Source organism: Pavona decussata, unplaced genomic scaffold (genome assembly GCF_977016875.1).
Source record: "Pavona decussata unplaced genomic scaffold, jaPavDecu1.1 SCAFFOLD_245, whole genome shotgun sequence".
NCBI lineage: Eukaryota > Metazoa > Cnidaria > Anthozoa > Scleractinia > Agariciidae > Pavona > Pavona decussata.
In genome coordinates this window covers 138,521-163,434 of record NW_028145650.1, presented here as the reverse complement: position 1 = coordinate 163,434, position 24,914 = coordinate 138,521, and the positions used below count along the sequence as shown (strand labels likewise).

At 38.9% G+C, this 24,914-nt stretch overlaps 1 protein-coding gene across 6 annotated transcripts in view; it reads left to right on the top strand.

Annotated features, from left to right (window-relative positions):
• Window positions 1-4,775: 4,775 nt before the first annotated feature.
• Window positions 4,776-24,914, top strand: part of LOC146457145 (uncharacterized) — a 42,952-nt gene continuing 22,813 nt past the window's right edge. For 2 of the 6 annotated variants that reach the window (XM_085092249.1, XM_085092254.1), the window contains exons 1-4: window positions 19,175-19,566; window positions 20,950-21,099; window positions 22,565-22,957; window positions 24,309-24,458. In XM_085092249.1, the coding sequence (XP_084948375.1) occupies window positions 19,270-19,566; window positions 20,950-21,099; window positions 22,565-22,957; window positions 24,309-24,458 (990 nt within the window). In that variant the 5' untranslated portion in view covers window positions 19,175-19,269. Of the gene's footprint in view, window positions 5,569-19,174; window positions 19,567-20,949; window positions 21,100-22,564; window positions 22,958-24,308; window positions 24,459-24,914 lie in introns of those variants that run through there. The other 4 variants (XM_085092250.1, XM_085092253.1, XM_085092252.1 and 1 more) reach the window with 4 other exon arrangements.

The window sequence follows — 24,914 nt, the reverse complement described above, 5'->3', positions numbered from 1 at the left end:
TTTTATCCTGTATGTTAATGATTTGAACAATGCTTCCCTGCTTGATGCAATCTTGTTTGCTGATGATACAAACCTATTTATCTCCCATAATGATCCTGTTTACCTAACTAACACATTAAATAGTGAATTAAACAAATTGTCAACCTGGTTTGCAGCAAACCGGCTCTCCTTGAATTTAGCCAAGACTAATTTTATGGTATTCAAGCCCTGGCAAAAGAAGCAATCCTTTGAATTTCAAGTTTTCATAAATGAGCAGCCTATCCTTCGTGTTTCTGAGACAATGTTCTTGGGTGTTTTACTAGATGACAATTTGACCTGGAAATCTCATATATCCTTAACAGCAAATAAATTATCCAAATCTATAGGTATTATTCATAAATCTAGGTTTTTTCTCTCTACTCACTCCCTTCGTACTTTATACAATTCTATGATCCTTCCATATTTATATTATTGCAATTTAGCTTGGGCTGGTACCTATAAGTCAAACCTTCAAAGAATTGTAACCTTACAGAAACGTGCGTTAAGAATAGTAAGCAATTCCACATACATTGCCCATACTGGCCCTATCTTTAAGGAACTTAAACTCTTAAAATTTCATGATATCCATTCGTTTCAATTAGGCTTTTTTATGTTTTCATTCAAGAACTCTACACTCCCTTCCAAATTCAATAACTTTTTTTTACTGAATAGTCAAATCCATAATTATAATACTAGGAATGCTCAGTCCTTCCGCTTGCCACTGTGCAGAACGAACACCAGGAAGTTTTCAATTTACTTTCAAGGTCCAAACTTTTATAATTCGCTAACTTCTGACATAACTAGTTCTCCCTCCTCCGCTTCTTTTAAAAGAAAGCTTAAAGAATTTCTTCTTTCTAGGTATTAACTTCTGTAAGGCTGTAATTCTTAACTAACTAACTTACTTAATATGTGTATGTGTACGTGTGCGCGGTCAAAGTTAATTTACCATAAGTCCATATTGTAATTCTAATATAAGATTAGTTAAGTGAGGAAGCCTGACTTGTTATAAGCCTCGTGGTTTCTTTCAGGTTTCCTCGCCATTTATTTTCTTTCTTCAATTTTTTTTTCTTCATTTTTTCTTCCCATCTGTAAATGTTGTGTATATGGCGAAATAAATATTGTATTGTATATTGTATTGTATTGTATAATCTAGTTACTGTTATGTTTAAGGCTATCTGTATTAAATTGTAAGTAGAGTCCTGTTTTGTTCAGTAGCGTAAGTAACCAGTAAGCATGTATTGTAGGTAGAATACTGTATTGTCTAGTGATATATTTAGCCCGTACTGTAAGTAATGTAAGTAATGTGATTTTGCAAACAATAAAAAAAATAAAAAATAAAAAAAAATAAAAAAAAAAAAATTTAAAAAGAGAAAGAAAAATTTGTCGTCGTTTGTCTACGTCCTCCTTCAAACGTAAAATTAGGAAACTTCACGTAGTAGTCCACGTTTAAGAAAAGGCAAAAACATTTACCTAAGAGTGTGATGCAGGTGCAAAGTTATTGTTTTAATTACTAAATCTACCGGGTTTTTTGATGTTCTCGTTGCATCTTAAACTCCCAAATCAGTCTGTTTTTGAATGACGGTGGGAGGGGGGGGGGGGGTAGTTTTGTTTCACCATTTTGCTAAGCCCCCTCAGTTGTTTTAGCCTTGCTACGGGCCTGCTTAACGGAGGTTCGTCTGTTTTCTGACTTACTCGCTGAATCTCTCACTGTAATATTCAATAAATCCTTGATAGCTGGCATCCGTCCCTAATAGGAATGGAAATCTGCTAGTTTTAATCCACTGTATAAAATCTCCTGGAAGCGTACTGAGCCGACAAATTATCAACGTCCGGGTGACGTCAATATCCTAAGGCCATAGAGTTGTTTTCTGACAGAAGCCGATGACATGGGCTCCTGTTTCTGATGTAAATAAGTCACCAACACAACTGGTATAACCGAAATTGTAGTGTGATTTCAACAGTAAGGTTTCCATGCCAATATTTTAAAAATAAACAAAATAATACGTTTTCTCAAGACCGTCCTAGAACTTTGTAAGGCCAAGTTCAGCCCGGGGGAGAGGGGGGTACTCCCCAATATGGGCTATACGGGGACGTGCCACTGGATAGGGTATGGTTTTTGGCTCCTCTGCCCTGAACAGGGTATATAATTTCAAGCGAGTCTGTCCTGGACCCGTCCTCTGAGACAGGGTATGGTTGCAAGACTGTCGTCGAGTATTTGGCAATCCGAAATCAGAGACGTTAGTCTGCATTTATTTTAGTGAACAATGCTTCACGTCTTTTGATTGAAAATTGTGAGACCAAATTGTGAGACCAAGAAGTTTTACGCTAGTTACAACCTCTATTAGTAACAGCTTAGAAGGGATCTACAGACTTTGAGAAACTTATCTGCAACTCTTTACACTTGTTCTCATTCAATTGGAACTTATCTATTTCGGCTTGCCTAACTAGGTCGTCTACAGCAACAGCAGTATTCCACTTTGTTGGCCCTTGTGGACTGTCTCGGCCATCGATTTATCATCGACGTACTTCCAAAAGGTTGACGCCATTGACATTGATGTCGTTTATCATGACCAGGAAAAGCCAGGGCCCCAGTTTGGTCCCCTGCGGTACACCAGCCCTGACAGGACCCCAATACAAGTAGCAATCGTGGGCGAGTTTTACTCGTTGCTTCCTGTCAGTAAGAAAATCTGCAATCCAGTCCAGCACCTAAGGTGGGAGCTCATAATCCATAAGCTTAGCCATGAGAATGGTGTGGTCGATAAGATGGAAAGCTTTCCTAAAGTCGAAGAGCACCACGCGCACTTTAGAACCGTTGCATCTTTGTTCCTATGTTTTTTATTTTTACTTACTGTTATTTATTAATTAATTAATTTATTTATTTATTTATTTATTTATTTATTTATTTATTTATTTATAATAGTTTTTTTTTATCTTATCGCGTATTTTAGCATTATAATTTTGGGGCCCACAGTTTTAGCTAAAACTGTGGGCCCCAAAATTATATCACGCACAAAGTATGTAACGCCTTGCCGAAATCTACCGCCTGTTCCCTAGACGCATTACCGCGGGGCTTGTCTTTCCTATATGCAATTCCGTAGGTGTGTTTTTACGAAAATATGTTAACTCTAAGCATGAGTTAGGTATATATACAGGCACATCATGTTGTATTGTTAAACTCCCTGACGAACTAGCGTTAGTCACACGAAACGCGTAGGAGCAATAAAGAAGTTATACAACTACAGTTCGCAGAGTGCTGCTCACTAGTTTAGTTTTTATTAAATTGTAGTAGCAGTGGTCTCTGACGGCGAGAATGGAGAGAGACCTCTGCCGGCCCCCGACGAATCTTCTGTCGCGCATGCGCTAGGGTTTCCTAGCAACGAGTAACATTTTAGCCACATGTAACACGAGCTTTGAAAACCAGTTTGCGCGCGAATAGCAGCCGCGGTAGGGCGATGTGTGAAATTACTGATAGCTGTATGTGGAAATGCCACGGACTCCACAACAACATCGCAAATTCAAAGAACATAATTCTCCACGGACACCAGTAAAACCAGCAGCTGTAGGAAAAGATGAAAACGGCCTTTTGTGCCGAGTAAATTTCAAGTTAAGCGGCCAGAACACCTGGCGATCGCTAAATACAAGCGATTGAAAAGCTGTAGTTTGCGGTTTGTTGGAGAGCACTGCTAACTTTCAAAAGGAATCTTCACATCTCTGTAAGGAATGCTTTCGCAAAGTGGAATCATTAATCAAGCGAACTAAGGACTTTGAAGGTGGCAAACGTGAAATAACTGAAGTGCGAAACTTGTGTAAACCAGCGGAAGCCGTAACAACTGTGGGCTCGGAAATTTCCAGCGCACAATCTGAACAGAGTATGCGCATTGCGTATTAACGGTAACCGGTTTTGGAAACTGGTCAGTTTCGACCAAAAATCTGGTCGGCGGCTACATGAGAGAACGCGTCGGGGGCCGGCAGAGGTCTATCTCCCTTTTTGCCGTCAGAGACCTCTGCTAGCAGGGAAGTATTTAAGGTTATTTTCGTCCTAAACAGGGTCAGGGTTTCAAACCCCCAGCGGCACCCCTATACCCAAACATGGGTCAAGTCAGGAGCCCATCACCAAGTGCCCCCCCCCCCCCCTCAAGTAGTTCAGACGCCGAACTTTTCGAACTTACATTGTAATTTAAATTAAGGTCGGCCCAAATCACGAAAACACTGCCTTTTGATTTGAACTTAATTAGCCGAACTTAATTTACTTGAAGTAAAACCAATCGAAATGTTACCGTTTTTTTATTTTTAATTTTTTTATTTGAAATACGTTATAATAATTTAGGCATTAGGTTCGGCTCATGAAAAGTTCGACGTCTGAATCAAAGCCGTTCCAAAGCCGAAATTTCCAGCTGAGCCAGCCTGGAAGTTGAAACAGCCGTTCTCAACTGATTCAGACGCCGAACTTTTCATGTACTTAATTCGAGGTATTAGGTTCGGCTCATGAAAAGTTCGGCGTCTGAACCGGCCTAATCGACAAAAAGTGAAAAATCCGATGAAATATGGTAAAATGTCAATACTATAAGAACCTACAGTACCACGCGAAACTGTACGGTTCAGTGGCTTTCATCTATAGCGATCAAATATTCAAACGTTTGAACCATAGCGGGCTGTTTATTTCAAACTTGGTTGGAGGGGGGGTGGGGAAGGGGATGAGGACCGGGATGGTTGGTACTCAGAAAAATTAACAACAGGGAGGCACCGAAGACCGTTTCTGGATTTGAAATTAGCGATTGAGGACTTCTTGAAATTGGAATTGTTTCCAGTGGACTTTATTGGAAAGAGAAACTTTAAGTAAGGAGTTAATTGCGCTTTTACGCGGAGGAGAATAGGTTTTTGGCAAGAGAGAATGAAGGTATCCTCTCTTGGTTTTTGGGGATAGGCTTCCGACTTTTTTTAGGCTCGCCTTCCTGTCGTGACATATTGGAGTTTTCTGGGGATAACAGTACCCTCTTTCGGCTTCTCCCCGTCGCTAGAACATCTAAGTACCACTCCCTTACCCCACCCCCCCCCCCCCCTCACAACGTGGGGTGTAGACTTCTTTAAAATGCAAATTAATTTAATGCATGTAAATAGGTGACAAACTGGCAGTTGCTGTCAATTTATAAAGCGTCACCTTGCATTCACTGCACAGTAGTTCTGAGTATTCGGAACAGAGCTGACATTCTCCACTTGCTCGGATTGAGAATTTTCACAACTGGAACAAAACCTGCATCCATGGCATTCAAAGGCAAAGTCTGTGCTTTCGTTGTACTGGCCGTTCTTGATTATGCTGTTCACGAAGTCCATGCGGATATGCATACTGGGATGATGCACTACGCCAATGTTACGGACGGTGACAATTTCGAGTTGAAGTGGACGTACAAAAACAACACGCTGCATTTCAAAATGAAGTGCAAAGGCCTCGGATGGTGTGGGGTCGGATTTTCCACGGTAGACCCTGGTGCAGGCATGGCACAATATGATATTGCTGCTGGTGGTGTGGCCTCAAACAGGGGATATCTTAATGTAAGTTTATCAACTATAAAGTCTCTGTATTTTAAGCGTGGTGATCGAATGCGATGAGCGCGGTCTTCCTAACCTGGTTTCTGCCTCCGGTATTAAGAGCGGCTGACTGAGAATATCGAGAACTCGCGGTCAAAACTGAAATTTCGGATTTCCTCATATTCTGTCAGAAGAATACCTTTAGAGAACTATTTACGAAAATAACATTAAAACTTTCCAAAGATTTTTCGTTTTCGAGAATTCCGGCATAATGTGAAATGCCGTGATCGCGGCGCAGCCGGCGTTAAATTTTGACGAGATTTGGTGCATTTTCAAATCGCTCGGGAAGGAAGACGGCTCAGCGTATTAAAACGAGCTTTTGAAATTAAGTTAGGCATCCTTCTGAGAATACGGTCTTATGAAAATATTGCTGGAGGATTCTTATTTACATGCAGTTTTCAAAGTCCGAAGAATTCTATTTTCAGCATTTTTGTTGACACTTGAAATTGTGGAAACTTTGCGGACAAAATTCTTTTCCTGGTACATCGAAATTTACAATGAAAGTTACAGTAGAGCAAAGCTCTATTCTTGTGCTGCAACATATCAAAAATTCAGCTTGGGTAATTTAAAAGCCAGTCTTTGACGGAATAAAACACATAGGGAATTGTTGACATATTTTTTCAAAAAATTCCTGTGGTCACGCAAGGACAAGATGACATGTTTCAATAAATTATTGTTTGTATGTCATTTTTACCGGAGAATTATATAATTCTTGTTCCAAAACTAAATCTAATGATCTAATAAGTTTTGAATTGTTTTATATACCTTAAAAAAAATAAGTCTAACTAGGGAGTGAGATGTAACCCCAAATTTGAAAAGGTCAAGGTGTCATGTCACCTTTCTGCTCGTCCAAATCTCAACCAATTTTTTTTCATTGTCCCATGGTGCATCTAGAAGTACTTCTAGAACCAAGTATTTATGATATATCTTACTAAATAAGAACTTGTTTCAATAATAAAGCTAATAGCAGGCGTTAAAATCACTTTTGGGTTTGTGGAGCTGTGCAAAGCAGGCATGTTTTCTAGATCACAGCCTATCAACAACATGCTGACTGTTGAACTCCTCGCATGTGAACACTTGAAAATGAGGAAATATTTCGAGGCAAAATCTTGCCCTGGTACATCGAAACTTACAACAACAGGTATGCTTGAGGTACGATCTGTTATTTTACTGCTACATGTAAGAAATCTAGTTTGGGTATAACATTTATAGTCAAGTGTTAACAAAATGGTCAGTCAGTGGTCAGTCACGCAAGTACTAGTTAACACATTTGAAATACATTTTATAGTTTGTATAATATATTTTCCCGAGAGAACGACAAAGTTATCGCTACAATACAAAATGTAATACTATAAACAGTTTTTCGTTGCTGAATATTCCTATACAAAAAATTATTCACAGTTAGAGTGAGTGATAACTAATGCTACAGCAAAATTCGTAAAGGCCAATTGCCGCGGCATTATAACGCAAGGTCAGAATGATCGACAAATTTCATTATTGTACTTCACGCAACTAGTACGTTTTTCATTAAACAGAAGGGTGACAATCTGCTCAGTTCTTAAGGTGGCCGAACACAGTTTGCGCGCGCTTTACAGATTCTGTTAGTGATGCTATTAAGCGCGCGCTAGGGTTGTGGTACGTAAATACGGCGGTCGATAAAGTGATCCCTCAATTTCACATGAAATAAAGGTAAGTTTTGATCCTAAATAACTAAGTTTCTTGTTTCTGGACTCTTTTTCTTTTCTTTCCGAGCAAAAAAGTCATTCACCGAGACCTTCTGCATGCTTTTCAACTTTGCCATGAAACCCAATTAAAGCCACGCATGCGCATTTGACCAAAAAATTGCGACTGGTTGTTTTCGTGGAAATGAACTGTTTTCTAAGGAACCGCTCATTAGAATTTCGTAAAATTTGGCATGAAAATAGTTCCCTAAAAGCGTAACTCGCCTGCAAAGAGAAACCTAAATCTAACAGAGGGTATCTTTACAAAACGTTAAAATGCAAAATCAATATTTACAGGAGATCTGTCTGTTAAAATTACAGGAAAATAGTGCAACTGTGTCAGTGTTTTGTGAGTTTATCTGGATACAAAAAATGGAAAAAATCTAATGAGTACATTTTCTAAAAATAAAGGAAACCTACAATATATGGACGTTTAATAGTTCGCTGCGTTGCCATGGAAACGGTACTTAGCTCGACAAGACGTACAAAAATCCATTCTTTCTTAGTTAGTCTTACACCATACCAATTTGGGGCGCCCAGAAGTACATAGTTTCCAAATAACGTCTTCTAACACCTGTACACTAAAAACTGTATTCGGCCACCTTAAATGAATCTGTACGAAACAGCGACATTTTCTACCTCACAGTCGATAGCTAGGGTTAATGACATGTTTACGTTTTTATAACTACAGTGTAGTATCCGAGTTGTATTTGCCTGCCGCTTCGATACCGCTGATATGAGATAAAATTCCATTTTGCCCGGCGCTTTGGCATATTTTCGAGTAGAAGGTAGATCACCTACACGTGGTATTGCTCACTGAAGACGAAACTTCCATCAAACAAACGCACTGAGGAGTTCAACTAACCCGTGTAGTCTGTTTGACTGTCTGCCTGTCAATAAACGACCTTTATCGTAGCTAATTAAACAGCATTTTCTGAGTCTTTTTGAGTATTTTCTTCCATAGTAAAGAAAATAACATTGATTTAAAGCTGGTTACAACGCATTCAACTTGTTAATAGATATATAAGTTTGCTGAAAATAATCCCTAGATCCCAGGCGCTTGCTTTTTCCAACCGGCCCTCAAACAATCTTGAGTGAATATGACATTTAAAAAAGAGGACAATGAATGAAGTTAATGCGGGGAGAAGAGGACGCGGGGAAACTATTGTTTTATCTAAGAGGAGGGTACCATGTGGTATAGAGACGCAATACTCTGGTCTTAGAAGGAAAGGTGACTGATAAAACTTAAAAAAAAAAGAGAGAAAATAATATTCAAAAACCGCTATGGTCTCAGCAATCATTTTATCGCTGTGGCTACTTTAATTTGAACGAATTTTGAATCTCCTCCAGTACACACATACCCATGCACGAAAAAGGTATTCAACAATAATCTGAAGTATTTCCGCACTACAGATGTCATTTAATAGTAACTGCAGGTTTCTCATGCTCACAAAAAAAGCAAAGGAATATGCCGTACCTCTAAGGCCTTTATTCGATTCACCAATGATGATGATGATGATGACGATAATGGTGATGGTGATGATGATGATGATGATGATAATGATGATGATGATGATGAGGGCTTATTCAGGCATATATGAGTTTCGCGAGCGCGAAGACGAGCAACGCTTGCGGAATGCTAGTTACGCAGATTTCTCCCTCTCGGTCCCTTCCGACTAAACTAGACGTCTTAACTAGATGTGTAGTTTTGAGGGGACTCGGGGAGGAGTTATTAAAATACGAGTCCCCTAAAAACGACTGTGTGGGAGGCTACCGCCAACGAAGATCGTAGACATCTCGACGGCGCGGGCAGATGGTCTTATTGTTATTCGACTCATCCTTTCAGAATATCAAATTCCATCAATGTAAAGACTTTTGTTCTTGGGTCATCGTAGGTTGATCAGAAATATCACCGCTGTTTGTATTCCATCAATGTAAAGTCAGTAAACTTAACTTCATATGTTCAATCAACAACATCAGATGATCGATAACTTTACTAACATGCGCGCGCGAGGATTCATTACATTTCACTGTCAGTTTTGTCGTCAGCAAACAGCTTCCTGGCGTTGGGACCTAGATGACTGGAGATATCTTTTTGGCATTCACCCAAAGAAACGGAGGTTGCTGTAATAGTACGAACTTTGACTGCAACCGGACTCGTCGTCTATCAAGGACGAAAATGAGCACGGGGCCATAAATGCAACCGAAAATATATAGAAACTGAAAAATATGACATCGCGGAAGAAGAAATACAGTTTCTAGTATCGAGCAAACCACTCCAAACCAAGAACGCACATTGCTATTTATAACCATTTTGCGTCATTGTTTATAAATAGCAAGTTTAAAATTGCTATGTACACGGTGATGGCCATAATATGCAAACAACCTTGGTTATTTTCTGGTGCTCTTCTATCCGGATCGGACTGAGAAGGGTGGACTATTGCTCGCATTAATGGGGATGGTTCATTAAATGCCTATTTTGCAGGCATTGGAACGGTAAGTGCCCATTCAAATATATTATAGCCGCAGTGTAGCCGTTAAAGATAATATTATGGCCAGCCTTGCACTAAAGTGAAAGCATGATTTTCTCTACCGGCTCTGATATCTCAGTTCTGTTTATGATATATAGTCTAGGGCCTGCAAATTGAAAACACAGATACCTTGTTCTTCAGCTTTTAGAATTCTCGTCTTCGCTTGTCCAGCTCAATGTAATGCACTTGTCATCGGCTTCCCCGAGGGGGGGGACCCCGGGCTGATGTGGGGGAATACGGGGACTTTATGGGGACTTTGCAACAAATTTCTTCGCTTGTGGTGGGGGAAATGTGGGGACTTAGATTTTTGAATGCTCTACTCTCGGGGAAAATATGGGGACTTCGCTTATGTTCAACTGAGAGGATATTGGGGACGATTTTTGTTCGCTCGATCGATGGCAAGATGGCAGAGGAAAACAAGAAGGTATGTTTTAAAATCCATTGTTTTTTGTCTATCAAACAGACCATCCGTCAAAAATTTGTACGTATTTGTAGGCATAGGCAACTTTAAAATTCCTCTGTGTATATATTATTGTTTATAGAGGTCACTGTTAAAGGTCAACAGGTCGTCTTTTGTTAGTGATATAATAGAAGCGGTCTGTTAAATTGTTAAGGATAGAAAAAGTTGATTTTTGTTAAATATTCACAAGAATGTTAATTTCTGAAGCATCACAGCAACTGTTCAGAGTACTCAGGAAACTTAAGAACGTTGTGTTTAGAAGCAGCAATGAACCATCATGATAGTGTGTTTTCCGTTGTTCTTCATCAGTCCGGATACATTGAAAACAGATTCTGGGGAATTCAGGACTGAATGAAAAGTTGAAATTTTCACCATACTGCGCATGTACAGTAAGAGGAGTGATTTATAGCAACTTATGGAGTATTCGAGAAAAAATAATTAAAGTTCAGTTTTCATCAGAATGCAAAGTCCGAGTGTTTGCCGACTGTTTAAAGAACCCAAATAAAGTTCTGAAGTGCATCTTCAAATCCAGTTGGGTTCGCCAAATACTGGGGACTTTGCTAGAAACAAATCCCGCACGGGTGGGGAAATACAAGAACTTTGAAATACACAATTAGCAAAGTCCCCATATCAGCCCGGGGTCCCCCCCCCCCCCCTCGGGGAAGCCGATGACAAGTGCATAAGTGCCTGTCACGACATTTTATTGACAGTGAGGATGAGATGCAGCTTTGACAAACCTAGGATTTATAAAAACTGCGACTTTTGCGCAACTTTTCTGAACCAAAGGCGTTTTTACGCAAGTCGATTAGTAATATAATGAAACATTATCGCCTGTTGGGGGTTTCAGATACATTTTGATATGAAATATTTACAGATTTCGTTTCGTATCCTTCGCATTGTTGACGCTGGCGTACCGAGGAAAGCGTGACATAACACCTGAACGTTTCAGTTTTTTGTTTGCGATCGATGATCACCTACTAGGAAAGAAATTATTTTTTATAGGGATAAACCCATCAACACATGAGATTTTGTTTCCGAATAACAACTTAGTTTTATTCCAACAGAACTGAAACATAAACAATAAATTTATTTTAAACTTATTTTAAAACTTGTCCTTGCGTGACCACTACCATTTTTGAAAAAAAAAAAATTAAAATTCCCTATGTGTTTACTTCCGTCACCGCTTGGATTTTAAATTACCCAAGCTGGATTTTTTATATATTGCACTACATGTATAGAGCTTTCCTAAAGTATAATATTTGCTTCAAATTTCGATGTACCAGGACACGATATTTGTCCGCAAAGTTTCCACAATTTCAAGTGTCAACAAAAATGCTGAAAATAGGAATCTTCGGACTTTGAAAACTGCATGTAAATAAGAATCCTCCAGCAATATTTTCATAAGACCGTATTCTCAGAAGGATGCCTAACTTAATTTCAAAAGCTCGTTTTAATACGCTGAGCCGTCTTCCTTCCCGAGCGATTTGAAAATGCACCAAATCTCGTCAAAATTTAACGCCGGCTGCGCCGCGATCACGGCATTTCACATTATGCCGGAATTCTCGAAACCGAAAAATCTTTGGAAAGTTTTAATGTTATTTTCGTAAATAGTTCTCTAAAGGTATTCTTCTGACAAAATATGAGGAAATCCGAAATTTCAGTTTTGACCGCGAGTTCTCGATATTCTCAGGCAGCCGCTCTTAATTGGGCGCTAAAATTTGTATCTTGAGTTGCTGGGAAACGTTCGCTACGGAAAATACATTTAAATCGATACTCTACAAAACCTCCCTTCCCTTCCTTTCAACTTTGATTTACTTACTTACGAGGAAAGTAAAGCGCTCTTTACGCACATACTAAATACAACATATCATGTCTGTTTACGACTGCCTCTCCACTGGCTCAAGGAGACTAGCATTTTTTTTTTTTTTTTTTTTTTTTATGTACTGCGCTAGGAGAAAACAAAGCAAGTGATCGAGCATAATTTATACATTTCGGTCGCTTCTTCTGGTAAGACCTAAAGGAAAAATAAAGACTTCTCGTAGTTATTTTAATCCTTTCTTTATTGGGGCGTATTCTGAATTCGCAAGGACACAATACAGCGAAATCTTTTCGTAAGAATACTTCGTCGTTTATGTTGTTTATAGGTCTGCGCATGAAACCGCCGAAAAATATGGCCTGTGCATGACGTGGCGAATTTTTACTGCGCGCTAATTCGCCCTAGGCGAAATTCCTTGATGTTATTCAAATTGCTTATGCATCCATACGACAACAGAGAGAGCATTAATCTCAACACTTACACGGTTGGTTTGTTAAAATGGCTCGCTACTTAACATCTAACATCTAACATCTACATCGCCACCAAACCGCGGAGGGGACAGTCCACAAGTACAGTGCAAGACAACATTTAATTTTACGTACGTATCTCAACTAACAACTGAAATAAAGAGTAAGATCAAAAACAAGAAAAATTGTTCACATCCGTCTTGAAAATAGTAGCTGAAGTTATTTCAGATCTAATAGCTCAGATAAAATATTGCACCCGACCGGTGATGTTTGTTTAAAGAATGAATGAATGAATGTTTATTTCCCTCAATTATAAGTAACATAATAAGTACATAGTGCAATTTACATTGAAGTCGGGAGGAAGACTAAAGAAACCCTTACGGGCTTTCACAAAGTAGTCCCCCTTTGATTCAAATTACATTTTTAAGCTAAATTAATCAGGATATCAGGTTTGGTGTACAAATAACAGTAATAATAAAAGGTGCAAGTAAAATTATGTAAGTTAACGCCTATATCATAATCATTGAAAGAGAAGGAATTGCTTCATTTTCTTTTTGAAAACATGTATAGAAAGAGATCGTTTTATTTCTAGAGGAGTTTTGTTCCATGTATCAACTATCTTACTTCTTAAAGAGTATTTTCCATAGTTAGTTCTGTTTAAACACTTCTGTAGATGTTTTGAATTCCTGGTATTATAACCATGGACTTGCGTGTTTTCAATGCAGAGGTCACTGAAATAGCTGGGTAACGATTTACTGATAAGACTAAAAATGAAAGATCCGATTAGTAGGTCATTAATTTGGTAAATATTTAAGAGACCCATCTTTATAAAAAGAGGAAGAGATGGTGCGATATATGGAGAGAATGTTATGATACGTAGTGCTTTTTTTTTGTTATTTGAACAATTTCATTAGCCTTGTGGGGTAATTATTTGCCCAAACGGTGTTTCCGTAATGCAGGTAAGGGTAAATCAAACTATTGAATAATATTTTCAATAGTACTTGACTGACATAGAAGCGAATCCTACATAGCATACCGGTGGTTTTTATTATCTTCTAATAGTGATATAATCAATATGATTCTTCCATGTTAAGTGCTGGTCAATTATAATTCCTAAGAATTTAGTTTTATCTACTCTCTGGATCTCCTTATTATCAAGCTTAAAGCCCGCCGCACACGTGAGGAAAGAGCTGAGCAAAATGCCTCGCGAGGCAGATAGCTCAGCCGTTTCCTCTCGTGTGCGGTGAAGTTTGGTGAGAATTTCGCCTCGCGAGGCGAAATCTCAAATATCAAACATGTTGGATATTTGAGATTTCGCCTCGCGAGGCGAAATTCTCACCAAAACTTCACCGCACACGAGAGGAAACGGCTGAGCTATCTGCCTCGCGAGGCATTTTGCTCAGCTCTTTCCTCACGTGTGCGGCGGGCTTAAGAGTCAGTGATTTTTTTTACTGTTTCTTTGCTGTTCTAAATATTATGTAATTGGATTTTTTTATGTTGAGTGTAAGTTGATTTAGTGTTAACCATTCTTGAACATTAACTAATTCCGCATTTATATTACACTCGAGTTCATTTATGTCTTTACCTGAGCAAAACAGATCAGTATCATCTGCAAATAAGATAGTAGATAAATTTTTGGTAGCATTGTTTAGGTCATCCTGTGTTAAATTTTTGGTAGAGGAAGTGATTCTGCCCAATGATCCATGCGGCCACTTCGAAGCATTCCCACTCCTTTTTCACGAGAATCCCGAATCCCGCACTTTTTTCGCCGCTATCCCGAATCCGGTTTTTTCTTTCCAAAAAATATGTTAAAAAATCATTACCGCAAAAAGCTAATCGTAAGATCGGATGTACAGATTGACCCTTTCGATTGATATTTTAAACTTACATGTGTTTTAAGGTTACTGTAAAAAAAGAAATAGCTCTTCATACCTCAGATGACGGAAGAGCACGATATGACAGTGATGGGTCGTCCCCTATGCAACAGGACGGCTGACGGAAGGGGTCGGTGAATTATCGTTGTGCGGTGACGAACATGACAGCTTATTTCGTTCACATTTTAGGCGATTTACGACTAAAAATGGTGTTCTCTCATCTGTTACAACGTGAAGGCCACGAGCGGTAGGATTGTTACAATCTAGAATCGTAAATACTTGAACGTCACGTTGGTCACACAAGGACAATTTGCCGTCCCACCGCATCAGCCGTCCTGTTGCGTAAACTCCCTAAAACCACCATCGTCCACCTTATGAACTTGCGCGATTGAAATGTTGAGGCTTTTCCCCAAGCCTTTGCTCAGCGCAATATCCACGAGGCCAGTAAAATCATGAAGGTGGCGCTTGAAAATGGTTATTTCTTTATGGTTCTCTGTTGAGATTGGCACATTAAATTTCTCTTTATGAATCGGCTGGCCAGAAGTTTGTCCAGACTCTGTTGTGAGATAAAAGGATACTAAAACTCGAACTGTCTTAACGGGCTCTGCGCTGTTCGCTGCCATTGCTTCCAATGATCTGATGGTTGAACTATGCGCGTTCGAGGTTCGTGCACTGAGTTAACGATTAGCCAATTGTGAAATGTTTAATTGTAAAATACTGTAAAAATCATAAATCAATGAGTCTGTTGACAGACGTAACACCAGCCTATTACCAGAAACATGCGGAAAGTGAAAACGTTTTTTGATATATGAGCCACCATAATTGGATTCTTGGTTTTCACGAAGGACAGACAGGCAAAACATCCCGCATCCCGTACCCAAATTTTGGCGGATTCCGCTTCCCGGGGAGCAGTCAAACCCCGAATCCCGTCAACATATTTTGCGTTTTCCCGAATCCCGCACCGTATTTGGGTCGAATCCCGGATCCCGAGAATACCCTTCCAGACCCTGAACTCAGTGTTATTCAATAATACGCTAAAACTGCAGGGCTTTCAGTAGAAACAACAACTCGATCGCAGTGAGACTTCGAGACACTTTATTTAACCTCGGTGTTCCGAAAACTGCTTTACATGGAAGCTGAACATTTACCAGATATCTGTCAGGGTGTAATGAAAAATTAAAAAAAGGAAAACTTTATTGATGTGTCGTAGCTTAGATTGTACGATAATTGGAGACACCTAACTACTTTACATTATAAAAAATACATACGATCGGTCAATACTACTAATAAAAATTATAAAACTTATAAAAATAAATAAATACGGAATCAATTAGGAGTAACAGATGATAGCTACCATGATCTCAAACTTTTGTCACATGTTTCAGATAATAAAATGTTTCCAACCTTTTTCTAAATTGCAAACTCATCCTCTTGTTTATTGACAGGATTACCGGAGCACTAGTACGGGGACACCAACGAGAGATGCAGTCCAACACCTGACCCTGGTAAATGCTACAGAATCCGGTGGATATACCATGGTTGAGTTTTACAGGCCTGCCATCACTGGAGATACAGCCAACGATGTACAGTTCATGGTAAATAACGAACCTAAGACCTTCCGATTATTCGGATGCACTGTGAGCTACAGCCGAGACTGGTGAAAGCTACCGCCATTAAACTAGGTTCATGGGACAACAATCCTGCGTACTGCTAGGGAGTGTGAATGTCCATGAGCGGAATATGTGAAAGAAAATGATGTCATGTTATGTTTAAACCTGGCTCGGGTTCTTCAAAGAGCGGATATCGCTATCCCGGCCCAGTAGATAAATCGCTATCCAGTGGATAAAATGTACTCCAACCATCACATTTTATCCGCTGAATAGAGTTATCCGCTCCTTGAACAACCAGGGCTTGGTGGAAAAATGATAGAGATGTACAATTATCGGGCCGATTTTACCCATCTACCCAGTTTATAGGCAAAGAAAATAAATGACATTTCTTTCACAGCTGTTAGATATTTCACAAGAGTGTTGATGGCTGTGTCCCTCTTTTAATTTATAGAATACTACTGAAGTTTGGATGATGTGGGGTCTGCATGGCACCACAGACGCCGAAATGGGTCTGTCGCTGTCAAATAAACACACTCTCAAAGAACGAATGGGAGCGCCAAGCAAGTACAACCTGATCGTGGAGGCAATGAACGCTGGAATGCAGACGTCCACGGTTATACCAACGCCAACGCCAACTACGACGCCAACGCCAACGCGAACGCCAACGCCAACGCCTGCAACGCCAACGCAAACGCCAGCGCCAACGCCAACGAGTTCAGCGAGTCAGCTGGGATTACGTGTTGTGATGTTTTCCATTCTGTCTCTGGCTAACTGTGTTTTGTCTATTTTCTAAGACGCCATTATTTTCGCTTTATTTTATGTAACGTGTAAGTTAGAGTAGTCCGCCTACACAGCCGTTATTTGTGTCGTCACGCAACGCTCCTGTAGAGAGGAGCGTTGCGTGACGACACAAAGAACGGCTGCGAGGGAGATTAAACTTAAAGCGGCAATGTCACCTCAGTAGTAGTGTTACTTTGAGAAAAACATTTTTGACAAAGGAAACGTTGAAATAATGGTCCAGTTCTGTAAACGATTACTTTATCAACTAACAGAACTTAGAGTTAATACCGTTTAGCTGCGGGTGGCTAGGATGCAAATGGATTGAAACTCGCAATCAAGTATTTTCTAGTTCTTCCAGCCTGTACTAGATAAATCGCTAAACACTGGTTACCATATGTCCTTCCTTTGATGAACGTCGCGAATTTTTAATTGTTTAGTGCTCTAAAAGCAATCGTTGTTTGAACAAAGTTACATTGCTAAATGTTTGTTGCAGTTTTGTCCAAAACACAGCAAAATCCCAGTGACAATGTCCCTTTAAATTGGATAAGTAAGTAAGAGACACCAAGCTCATTAAGCCTAGTAAGTGAAGCTCTCAATTTGCTTTCGACTTCGCCAAAAAGAGGGTAGTTTGGCAACCTGGCGTTCGCCGGAGTTCTTCATTTTTCCTTTAACGAAGTTTCTCCCTCTGAACTGGAGGAACTTAATTTGGCGGAGTTTAAAGCGGGAGAGAGTGAATACACGTTAATTTGTTAATGACTGATATTGTATGCACTGTTAAAAAATAAAAGCTGAAAACTAAAATGCTTAAACAACAAAACTCAACCGATAGTGTGAAATTAAATGTGTACTTGAAAATTTCGTTAGAACGCGCCGTTCTCAGTAATCTACAAACTGTCTACCCTGCCGGCGTGGCAGTTGTCCTTCTCTGATCGAGAGCTCTGGAGGTATGTGAAGTCGAAAAGGACTAAAAAAAGTATTGTCCCTTGTCCTGGCCCCGGAAACTTTCGTTCCCTTCTCCTACTTGCTTGGTAGTCAGCAAGCAGATGCAGCAGGAATGTCAAACTTTTTTAACAAAAATTGGGTCTATAACCTTAGCAGACAGGTAATGGAGGTTGATAACTCCTTCAAAGAGTTTCTTAATAGTGAAACTGCTAAAGATTTCATTTTCAAAACAACGTCTGCACATGTTTTTCTCTCTCATCAAAACTCTGCCGGTCAAAGGCAACTGGATTAGATAATATTTCAGCGAATTGTGGAAATGCCCTGACTTACTTGCTGAATCTCTCACTGTAATATTCAATCAATCGTTGATAACTGCCATCTTTCCTAATCGCAATGGAAATCTGCTAGAGTCAATCAACTATCTAAAATCTCCTGGAAGCGTACTGAGCCGACAAATTACCGACCGATATCAGTAATTGCAGTAGTGGCCAAAGTTTTTGAACGCATAATTGACGACCAGATATATAAATATCTAAATAGTTTCCGCTCTCTTCACTCCGCGGTTACGGCACTACTTGAGGCTACTGGTAGTGGGGCTATAAATATTGATCGTGGTTTTGTCAACGCTGTTGTCTTTTTAGACCTTACAAAGGCCTTTGATACAGTTGATCACGATATTTTGCTACGTAAATTGCAATATTATGGGATACGTTGGTCCAGTCTTAAAGCCGTTTACTTCTTTTAATAGTCGAACTCAAATTTGTATATAAATTGTTGTAAGTCGACCCCAAAATTTTTGACATGCGGTGTTTCTCAAGGAACATTAATTAATTCTAGGACATCTATTTACTATTATTATTATTATTATTATTATTATTATTATTATTATTATTATTATTATTATTATTATTATTATTATTATAATTTTGTCATATATCAATGACTTACCGAATTGCTTGCAGTTTTCATAAACCTGGATGTACGCTGACGATACCAGCTTGACGTTTGCTAGTGCTGACGTTAATCGTGTAAATAATTGTCTTGATTATGATCCACAAAGCAAAGTGTACACTTGGTTATCAGCCAGACCTTTAGTAGGGACTTTACTAGGGTTTTATGCGGAGGAGAATTGGTTTGGGGGATACATTCTGGGCTTTCGACTTTTTTGGTTCACCTCCCAGTTGCAGACTACATGTAATAGGAGTCACTGGTTGGGGGTAACAACATGACCTCGTTAGTCCTCCCCATCGCTAGTACACCTGAGTACTCTCCCCTCCTGATCTCAGGCTTCTTTAATAAAATGCAAATGAATTCAATCTACGTAAATAACAAATACACTTGCTGTCAATTTATAAAGTGTCACCTTGCGTTCACTGCACAGTAGTTCTGAGTATTCGGAACAGAGCTGACATCCTCCAGTTGCTCGGATTGAGAATTTTCACAACTGGAACCAAACCTGCATCCATGGCGTTCACAGGCAAAATCTGCGCTTTCGTTGTACTGGCCGTTCTTGCTTATGCTGTTCACAAAGTCCATGCGGATATGCATACTGGGATAATGCACTACGCCAGTGTTACAGACGGTGACGGCAATTTTGGGTTGAAGTGGACGTACAAAAACAACATGCTGTATTTTAAAATGAAGTGCAAAGGCCTCGGATGGTGTGGGGTCGGATTTTCCACTTTTGGCACTGGTGCAGGCATGGCACAATACGATATTGCTGTTGGTGGCGTGGCGGCTAACATGACGGGATATCTTTATGTAAGTTTATCAACTATAAAGACACTGTATTTTAAGGGTGATTATCGAATGCTTAATCAACGCCATGAGCGCGGTTTTTCTTACCTGGTTCATCTGTCTAAGGTATCAATCGGGTGCTAAAATTTGTATCTTGAATTGCTGGGAAACGTTTGATAGGGAAGGTGGTAACATACGTTTATTGACTCTGGTGTAGCTCCCTCACACAAACACAGCCAAACATATTCATGTCATTATATGACTGCCTGTTCAGCTCAAGAGGTCGGTTCTCTAGGCTACACTAGAAAAACACAAAGCGAGTGATCGACAATAATTTATATATTTCGCTCGCGCTTAAGATCTTAAGCAAAAATGAAGATTTCGATCTCGCAGTTATTTTAATCCTTTCTTTACTAGAGCTCCTTTCAAATTGGCAAGGACACAGCGCAGCGAAACCTCTAAGTGGTAACTGAATTCCTCGTTTATGTCGTGCATCAGTAGCTTTGTGCATGAAAACGACTTGCCGGCATGACTTGGCAAAATTTTACTGACACTGCGCTTTTATTCGCCCTTGGACGGAATTTCCTTAATGTTATTCAGATTTCTAAACCATCCATAAAACAACAGAGAGAGCAATAAACTCAAGACTCAGTTCACGGTTGGTCTGTTAATATGATTCGCTCCATAACATCTAACATCTACATTGTTCGCCGCAAAATTCCGGAGGACACAGACCACAAGTACAGTGCACAACAACATTTAACTTTACGTGCGTATGTGTGGCGTAACCAAAAAAAAACAAGCTTTAATACAGGAAAAATTGATCCAAAGAATAAGTACTCACTTACGGCTTGAAAATGGCAGTTGAAGTTATTTCTAATACTGCCGGATGAAATCAGTTTACCGGCAGGTGATGTTTGTGGCTTGTCAGACAGCGCTAAATTTCAGTTTGGCCGTGAAATTCTTGAGCGATTCTGCCAGATGATCCATGATTTTTTGAGATCTAGAACAGAGTGTGGCCACTACGAAGGATTCAATTCGCATCCAAGTAACTGTTAGTCAATAATTCGCTAAAACTACACACGCGGTAACCGACTGAAAGTTCGTACTTTTATCCAGGGCTTTAGAAATAACAACTCGATCGCAGTGACACTTCGAGACACTTTTAGTTGCTTGACCTCGGTGTTTGGAAAATTGCTTTACATGGAAGCCGAATATTAAAACCTTATGATAGTAATTAAGTTTTAAAATTAAGCTATAGACCAGAGGCCTGCTAGGGCGTAACAGATGATAGCTACCATGATCTCGTTTAAGCGACAAACCGCTGGAAACTTTTGTCACATGTTTCAGATAATAATGTTTCGAACCTTTTAAACTCATCAACCTCATCCTCTTGTTTATTGACAGGATTACTGGAGCACTGGTACGTCAGCACCAGCGAAAGATGCAAGCCAAAGCCTGATCTTGGTAAATGCTACAGAATCCGGTGGATATACCATGGTGGAGTTTTACAGGCCTGCCATGACTGGAGATACAGCCAACGATGTACAGTTCATGGTAAGTAACAAATATCCGAATTTAATTCTCACAGAAGGCAGACTAGGAGCTAGTCAGAGCTCTCTTCGCGGGTATTAAAATTCAGGATAAGCATCATACTTAATGAATGTTTCTACAAACATTACTGCTAGTTGGGTTTAAGTTGAAATTTAGAGCGGTTTTCATGCGAGTACCGTAAAACCAAAACCAAAGTTATTACTCTAGCCAATCACATCAGACGCAAACAGCGCAGTGAACAAATCCGGGCACCTATTTATAGTTATAATAATAACAATCTTTTAAAAGGATGCTCCATCACAAGTGTGGTTTACATAGAGGTCCTATTACTAGATGTATATTATATGATACAATTAAAATATAAAAATTTAAGCTAAAATCGAGATATAAAAATAATTACAACATACACGCTGCAAGGATTAAAAACAAAAACTTAATTATAAAAAGCAGAAAAAAGACACTTCTTAAAAATTGGAAAACTTGCTGAGTTTCTTACAGTTCTCTCTAACTCGTTAAAGTCTTTGAAACAGTGGTACCGCGAACGATGTTTTCCCCAATTATATTTGATTTTGGGGATCTTGATAGTATCGTTATTGCGCGTATTGTAGGAGTGCATATCACTCTTTCTTACAATGTCCAAAGAATGGTTAAGTTGGCCATTAATACACTTGTATGCATATATACATCGATGACATTTCCTACGTTCTTCAAGATTCAGCCATCCAATCAGACCAATCAGAACTCGACCAATTGACCAATCAGAACTCGAAGCAAATACAAGTAACCTGCCCTTAGTATATTATCATTATTATGATTATTATTATTATTATGATTATGATTATTATTATTATTATTATTATTATTATTATATTAATAATATGATTATTATTATTATTATTATTGTTATTATTATTATTATTATTATTATTATTATTATTATTATTATTATTATTATTATTATTATTATTATTATTATTAGCAATAGCAGATACCGACTTTGAAATCGATAAAAACCTGGCTAGATTTTAGATTTTAGGATGAGAACGAATTTCTAAGTTGTTGTTTTTTTATCTTTTCTTTTCTTAATTTTCGCAATTTTAGCTGGACCGTATTTTAACTTCGAAATATATCTTTTAGTGATGATGCATGAATTGTAAATAAGTTTTTAATAGTTTTAATAGTTTTAATTTGTAAATATCGATTTTGCTCCGAATATTTCAATAAAGTTTAATTATTATTATTATTATTATTATTATTATATTTTACAAAAAAAATTAGCCATAGCCTAAGAATGTTAATGTAAACATGTTTTATGTATGTATGTATATTTTCTTAACGAAAGGTCATTCTGAGTGGTATGATTCTATTAGATTGTACATTTGTTATCAGCCTTTTTTATTTTATTTGTTTTTTTTAATGGCGTGACAGATAAGAGTCTTGATCGGTTGTGTCCCTCTTTAAATTATAGAATGACACTGAAGTTTGGATGATGTGGGGTCTTCATAGCGTCATAGACGCCAATATGGGTCTGTCACCGTCAAATAAACACACTCTCAGAAAACGAATCGGAACGCCGAGCAAGTACAACCTGATCGTGGAAGCAGTGAACGCTGGAATATCTTCCACGCCAGTCACCACGCCAGTCACTACGCCAGTCACCAACAGTGACTACGCCAGTGTTAAAGCCGGTGACAATTTCGTTTTGCAATGGACGTACAGAAACAACATGCTGCATTTTAAAATGAAGTGCAAAGGCCTCGGATGGTGTGGGGTCGGATTTTCCACGGCAGGCGATGGTACAGCCATGATAAATTATGACATTGCTGTTGGTGGCGTGGCCTCTAACATGGGATATCTCTATGTAAGTTTATCAACTATCATGACACTGTATTTTAAGGGTGATGATCGAATGCTTAATCAACGCCATGAGTGCGGTTATTCTAACCTGGTTCATCTGCCTCAGTTTATCAATTGGGCGCTAAAATTTGTATCTTGCCTGTGGTAACATGTGTTTATTGACTCTGGTGTAGCTCCCTCGCACAAACACAGCCAAACATATTCATGTCATTTTATGACTGCCTGTCCAGCTCAAGAGGTCGGTTTTCTAGTCTAAGCTAGTAAAACACAAAGCGAGTAATCGCGAATAATTTATACATTTCGCTCGCGCTTAAGATCTGGAGGAAAAATGAAGATTTCGCTCTCGCAGTTATTTTAATCCTTTTCCATTACTAGAGTTCCTTTAAAATTGGCAAGGACACAGCGCAGCGAAACCTCTAAGTGGTAATACTTCCTCGTTTATGTCACGAGTGCATCAGTGGCTTTGTGCATGAAAACAACTTGCCGGCATGACTTGGCGAAATTTGACTGACACCCTGCGCGTTTATTCGCCCTTGGACGGAATTTCTTTAATGTTATTTTGATTTCTAAGCCATCCATAAAACAACAGAGAGCGAGCAATAAGCTCAAGACTCAGTTCACGGTTGGTTTGTTAACATGACTCGCTCCATAACATCTAACATCTACATTGTTCGCAAAATCCCGGAGGAGACAAACCACAAGTACAGCGAAAGAAGAAATTTAACTTTACGTGCGTATGTGTGGCGTAACAAAAATAACTAAGCTCTAATACAGGAAAAATTAATCCAAAGAATAAGTACTCATTTACGGCTTGAAAATGGCAGTTGAAGTGTACCGACAGGTTATGTTTGTGGCTTGTCAGACAGCGCTTAATTGCAGTTTGGCCGAGAAATTCTTAAGCGATTCTGCCAGATGATCCATGATTTTTTGAGATCTAGAACAGAGTGCAGCCACTACGAAGGATTTAACCAGCACCCAAGTAACTGTTATTCAATAATTCGCTAAATCTACACACGCGGTAACCGACTGAAAGTTGGCACTTTTATCCAGGGCTTTAGAAAAAACAACTCGATCGCAGTGACACTTCGAGACACATTTTCAGTTGCATGACCTCGTTCAGTGTACGGAAAACTGCTTTACATGGAAGCCGAACATTAAAACCTTATGATAGTAATTAAGTTTTGAAAATAAGCTATAGACCAGAGGCCTGTTAGGGCGTAACAGATGATAGCTTCCATGATCTCGTTTAAACTGAGGAAGAACTGTTGGTAACTTTTGTCACATGTTTCATATAATAATGTTTCGAACCTTTTAGTTTTCTACATTGCAAACCTATCTTCTTGTTTTATCGACAGGATTACTGGAGCACTGGTACGTCATTTCCAGTGAAAGATGCAAACCAAAACCTGACCTTGGTTAATGCTACAGAATCCGGTGGATATACCATGGTGGAGTTTTACAGGCCTGCCATGACTGGAGATACAGCCAACGATGTACAGTTCATAGTAAGTAACAAATATCCGTATTAAATTCTCACAGAAGGCAGCCTAAGAGCTGGTCAGGGCTCTCTTCCCGGCTGTTAAAATTCAGGATAAGCATCATACTTAATGAATGTTTCTACAAAAATTCCTGGTCGTTGGGTTTAAGTTGAAATTTAGAGCGGTTTTCGTGCGACTACCGTAAAACCAAAACCAAAAGTTATTATTCTCGCCAATCACAACGCAAACACCGGAGCCTATTAGTTGACCAATCAGAACTCGAAGCAAATACAAGTAACCTGCCTTTAGTGTATCATTATTATTATTATTATTATTATTATTATTATTATTATTATTATTATTATTATTTTATTTCATTTTTTTTAATGGCGTGACAGATAAAAGACTTATGTATAGTTTACATTTTTGTTATATTTTTCTTACCATTTATTAGATTTTGTTATTTTAACGATTAATCTATTT